The sequence below is a fragment of the Corvus moneduloides genome, chromosome 16 (assembly GCF_009650955.1).
Source record: "Corvus moneduloides isolate bCorMon1 chromosome 16, bCorMon1.pri, whole genome shotgun sequence".
Classification (NCBI taxonomy): domain Eukaryota; kingdom Metazoa; phylum Chordata; class Aves; order Passeriformes; family Corvidae; genus Corvus; species Corvus moneduloides.
The window spans coordinates 1,361,755-1,367,754 of record NC_045491.1 but is presented as its reverse complement, the minus strand read 5'-3'; the positions used below and the strand labels follow the sequence as shown (position 1 = coordinate 1,367,754).

Here is a 6,000-nt window from a genome sequence, read left to right as displayed (position 1 = left end):
CATGTAGTAAAGGTTGGAAATGTGGTGTTCTCAGTTAATGGCACTTCCCAATTACCTTGTACTCCTGCAGTGTTTTCAGCTTATCTGTGCAGTCTGTACCAGAACCAAGGGGGCCTCGTTTGGTTCTTTACAGCCTGAACACAAAATCACATCTATTAGATGTACCCTGCTTCAGTAACCACTGAGGAGATAAACATGCAGCAAGAATGGTTTAATAATTTGGGTGGTATTCATTAGCTTGCTAACTCCTTAAATGTATGGTTTTAGCAAAACAGATTGTTTAGCCTTAACAAAACAAAAAGATTTTTGTGCAAAAATACATCTCAATATCTGTACAAGGATTTAGCACATTAAAATACTTACCACTAAGCAAAAGCAGCAATAGATGTAAGGTCACAACATGGTTCCTTACCATGGGGCAGAAGTGGTGAGAGTGAAATTTTATTAGAAATAATAACAGTACATGTAACTAAATTCCACAAGGGTAAGGTGATAAATTTGTATACACAAACTCCCCCAGAACACACAGATGAACTGCAAATTGTTTTATTCCATGATAGTGTACTTTGCAAATACAGAGTACTTTGCATACATTTCCATTTTCCTTTGCAACACTTAAAAGATTCTTTCCATTTTACAGAACACCACTGGACTAAAAGGAAAACATAAACATGTCTGTGAAAATGTATGGTAGAAATTAGAACAGTAACACCTCAGCCATTTTTCTCTGCTACTGGAACCAGCCAGACAAACGCTGGCAGCATCCCAAAGCAGAGAGACAACTTAGTCTGATTATTACATTGAAATGCTGCTTTCTGCAGAGGAGAAAGACTATCCTGCAAGAGGGATGAACATTTGAGGCTGTGAATTGTTTGTACAGGTTATCTTCTTCCTTTTTTGTTAAAATTACAACAGATTAGATCTCAAAAGGCTTTTGCAACCATAGAGGTTCAAAATACTGCTTACTGAATGTAAATCAGCATTTAAAATAACAATACTATGGTAAAACTGGATACAGAAATTCAGGTTAAATTATTGCACTCAGAACAGTTTTACCTTTACTGTGCCCAAGTAAATGTGTCTCAGTAGGGAAAGTAAAAATACACGGAGCTCCTCCAGTCAGAATGTGGAGCAGTGAGTTTGGCCTTGGTTCCGTGCTCCCTTGTGCAGGTGGCTCCTTGCAAGAGGCACTCATCAGGTCCTGGACTGCAGAGGAAGCCGAAGGGCCAGCTCTGTGAAGTGACTCATTTCAGGTTGTTTGCTCCGCCTCTTGATGTATTCCAGGGTTTTCACCTGGGTTTGAAAACAAAGGGGTTTGGAGATTTTTAGGGTCTTTTCTCATTTCACAGGCCATCAGTTCATCTTGGTGAATGTGTTTTAGACAGACAGGCTCAGGATTTTCCCTAAATTTCACTGTCTGCATGAGCACTTGGCATTGCTTACCCCAGAGCTCGTTATCATGTATATCTTTCTTAAAGGCTCTCAAATGCCACTTTACAAGCTTTCACCAGGCAGTTCCTCCCCAAAACAAAGATGCAGTATTTCTCTTAAAGCCAGTTTTCTGTACTGAACAAAGAGCACCCAACACTTTCAGGTTCCTTAATGCTTGACATACTATTAAAATGCTAGAAAGATACAGACTGCTTGAAATAAGAGAAGGTGCTCGTTCATTAAGCAGCATTTAGAAAAATAACTCATTGAGGTTTTTAAGATAATTTGATTTTTTTAAGATATTAACTTGTAAAGACATGAGGTTTATTCAGATCAAGAAAATGTTACCTTTTCCCAAATAAAGAGTGGAAAAAGATACCAAGAACTAAAATTTCTCTGCATTGTCTGTTTCTCTCCCTTACCATAGTCTTGGTGTCAGCGAAGCCGTGTTTCTGAGCGAGATTCCAGAGATTGACTGAAAGCTGGTTCAGTCTGTTGTTTCGTAGGTCCCCATGAGCCAGAATGGTGTTAAAGAAATAGAGTGCCAGCTGGCTCTGCCGCTTCAGGGACTGTGATGAGAACAAGAATATTCCCATATTACTTTATAGTCATCCCAAAACAGCCAGCTTAACCTCACCGGGTTCTCTGAACTCTCACAAGTTCAAAGGACACTTGGTTTGTAACACACAGCAGTAGTTACAGACATAAGAGAACAGGCATAGTTTTCATATTCCATTCAAAATGCAACAAACAGCAGTAGTTGTAAATCAACATAAGCTGCTGCAAATGAAATAACTACACAGGACTCCTACATCTCATCCCACTTTGGCACAGCACAGTATGTAGGTCTGACACATTTGTAACTCAAGACTCCCTACAACTGCATTGAAATCACCCTCCCACCAACCAAGCTTGCACTTAGAGCACCATAGCTATATATTTTTAGAGAGACCACTATTATCAATCTAAATTAATGCAACTTCAGGGGTTTTTTTTCCCCCCAGTCTGTTCTACTTTATTTATTTATTTATTTAACCAAAGATGTTTTTTCCCTGCTACTCTTTTCACTGAAGCCCTGGTGATACGAACATATTTGCACTACATTTGTAGCTACTTCCCCTAAAATTGCTCAGGAGGGACCTTAAGGAGTGTAAGAGCAGTATTCCCCCCACACAAAGCAGAGAGGATTCAGTGCTACATGTTCCCTTGACCAGAAACAGCTTGAACTTTACAGAACTGTCCAGAACTAAAAATTACCATTCCAGCACTGTCACATAAATGAAGCATTCTCTAATCCTGTGAAAAGACCACACTGGGTTAACAGTAAGATGCATTGTTCTCTTCCAAGTTGCCATTTTGGTGAAAGGATTTTATTGTGAGAAAAATTGATTTTCCTTTATAGCTTTTAAAGGAAATGAACCAATAAAAACACAAAATCATCAGAGGCTTGTTCATTTAAATGAGCAGCCAAGAAGATGACTAATAAAAGGTCACCAACACGGAAGCAATCCAAATACCAGTGATTTTATGACCAGTTTTACTTTAGCACAATTAGAGATCTCTGACAATATTCTCAGCACTTCTATTTCCTCAGCAACAACTTCCTCAAACAACTATTCAATTCTTACAAAGCAATTTTCATCTAAATCTCTCAAAGACTTTTACTCAACAAAGCAAAACAAATGGTCCCTCTCAGTAAATAAGGACGGGCAGAGCAGCAAATCCAAGGCTGCAGAGGCAAAGGCAGGCCAAGCACCTCTATCTGTGCTGCTTAGCTTTAAATCCTGTTTTCTATGCAACAACAGCTTCAGTGAACACAGCACCTCCTTACTCAAAGCGTGCTTGAAAGCAGAAAACAAACAAAAAAGGCCTTTCAGAAACCATGGCTTTCAAACCCTACAAACATTCCTACCCACAAATTCCATACAGGAGTCAGATGGAAAAAAAATCTCTAATATATAACCCACAGTCCTGAAAACTGTTAAAAACTTCCTTCCAAGTCCTGGTTGGACATTCTTAGCTGTCCTAGCATGGTTGTTTGCTGCTGCTGCTGTTCTGAAAAAGAACTCCTGTTCACTGTGGTGATGCATACAGTGATGTAGAGGATTTGAGCAAAGGATATATTCATCTTACATCTGTGCAATTGCTCAAAGAAGGACAAACAGGATAGCAAAAGCGGAGAAGAGGCTAAACTTAGCACAGTGTCTTCCCAATATGTATCACTTAACACATTCTGTATTGGCAAACACTCTGGCTTCTGTGCAAGCAGTCTATCTAAAAAATTCCATCAAATCAATCATGCCCTGCCCTCCCATTCCAGGCTACAAGCCACAAGATTTCTATCAATAGAAGCCATCCAGTAAGGGGTGATTAGGAAGCTGTGGAAGGGTCCATTCTCAGAAACACGTACATTAACAGAACAGTGAGTTCTCATTATTTCAGTAAACATTAGTCACCTGCCTTTCACATACAATCCATTAAGCTACATTTGATCCCTCAGAGCCTCTGAATTCCAATCAAGAAATCCAATAAGCTGCCTAGAGCTTTCTTTGTTTTATATTGAACAAATATACTAAAGTCAGGGTAAAGACAAAACAACTTTTTCTTCCCTCTGTACCTCTCCTGAGATCACCCTAGTGCCTGGGATCTGAAACTTTTGTAATTATAGGTGACTTTCATTGTATCTTCCCCAGTAATAGACTAACTGTGAATTCTCACTTTGCTCATTACAGAACTGGACATCATTAGGTGTCTCCACCACAAGCCTGCCTACGTGATGGACTCCCTTTCTAAACAAGTAAAAATACCCAATTTCCTTTTGTTATGAGGTTCCTGAAGGTTCTGAAAAGACCAGTTCCTGGTCAAAGGTGGTCTGTTCCATCAACTCCAGATTACTTTTGGTTTTGTATTGAATCGAGCTGAGTAAGAACATACCTCCTCTTTTCCCAGGGTTTTCAGATGATCCAGGATCTGTGACACCACTGTTTCACTCAGTTTATTGATTTCAGCCAGGAACTTGGAGTCTCCACCATACAGAGCATCATTGGAATCAACTGCAGAGGTGAAATCAGGCTTAGGTCTGGCTGAGGAGCTACACATGTATTTGCTACTGAAAACATCATATACTGATAGAAGACCACATTTGGAAGTTATAAAATGACCTTCCTCCATGAAGCACGAACAGAACAATGTTTTTTAAGTGCCCACCACTTGGTTGCCTGCTATGTCCTTTTGATTTTAGGAACAAAACACTGAGAAGAATCTTTTGCTTAAATCCAGTCCTGTATTCCTGGATGCAGCCAGGCTCACAAATATCTGCTAAACTTAATGTAAAGCAACACATAATGTCAGTTTTCACCTTTTCTACAGAGAAAAACTCCCTGCTCTCATCAGTTTAGAAGAGTGTGGCCATCACCTTCAATGGCAGCAGCACTGGGCCAAACAATTTGTGTTTCATTTAGTGAAAATAACCAGATTTTCAAAAGAAACTGCATTTTATTTTTTTTTCCCTAAAATAAAACCGTGATTACCTCAAAGTCATGGATAGAAATTCAAAAGTGTATTTTCAGTTTCAAATACCGTAAAGGTTTCTTTGGGAGAAGAGAGCTCTTGAAGTCTTTACAGCTTATATAATTGTGATTTCAAACATGTCTTTTGCCCTAATTTATTTATGTTCTATTAAGAAGTAGGTTAAAAGAAATTTGTATGTTTAAGTATATTCTAGGTAAATCAGAAAGTGGAAAAGATAAAAGATGAATCCCCCATTTTCAAGTAAACTTCATTTTAAGAAGCTAAGGTGCAAAGTCCATCTTGAAAAAAACCCCATCCCCATACTATACAGGGGAAAAATTACTAATTTATATTTCCATGCTTGTCTCCATTAAAATCTAATTAATTCAGATTTTTCATTTTGGGATTATGCAGCTATTTTGGTCATATAAAAAATGGAGTGAAAGAAAAATTCCTTACAGAATTTGAACAGCAGATTTACTACAGAGCAGCAGCTCAACTGACAGCTATTTTCTGTGCTGCTAACTGCAAGAGATATTTTGTCATGGGTGGTAAATCTGACAGACTATTCACCAAAAGAACTGCAGAACATAATCCAGCCTGCCCCTCTGTGAAAGTCCTGTGCAACTGAAAGAAAAAGTCAAACCAGCTTGGCCTCTCTGACTCACTAATCTTCCAGGATGCTTTAAAAGGTTTAATTATTACTCTATCTTAATTTAATACTCTATAATCAGAAGGCAAATATTCAAATTTTAAAGCATATCAAAATAATCCAAAAATTATTACAAAAAAGATGATAGCTATGTTTTAAAATGTAAAATCTTTAAAATTTTTTAGCTATTCTGAAGATTTTTGTAAGTTACTGCTATTTCCAAAACTGAAAGCCTGCCCTCAAAGCAGCAAATACACCATTTAAATGATGAAGACTAGGCTTTACTTTCTGAAAACTGGAATTGTTAATAAATGTGAATGAAACACCAATGATAAGTATAAATCAAGTTGGTTTATAAACTTTAGATTAAAACAAAATCCTTCCTATGCATAATGTTCTAATCTTTA

At 37.9% G+C, this 6,000-nt stretch overlaps 1 protein-coding gene across 2 annotated transcripts in view; it reads right to left on the bottom strand.

Moving 5' to 3' along the window:
• Positions 1-530: 530 nt before the first annotated feature.
• VPS35L (VPS35 endosomal protein sorting factor like) overlaps positions 531-6,000 on the bottom strand; it is a 46,921-nt gene continuing 41,451 nt past the window's right edge. For both annotated transcript variants that reach the window (XM_032126293.1, XM_032126292.1), the window contains exons 29-31: positions 4,366-4,484; positions 1,854-2,000; positions 531-1,293 (exon numbers count right to left, since the gene is read on the bottom strand). In XM_032126293.1, the coding sequence (XP_031982184.1) occupies positions 1,195-1,293; positions 1,854-2,000; positions 4,366-4,484 (365 nt within the window). In that variant the 3' untranslated portion in view covers positions 531-1,194. The remainder of the gene's footprint in view (positions 1,294-1,853; positions 2,001-4,365; positions 4,485-6,000) is intronic.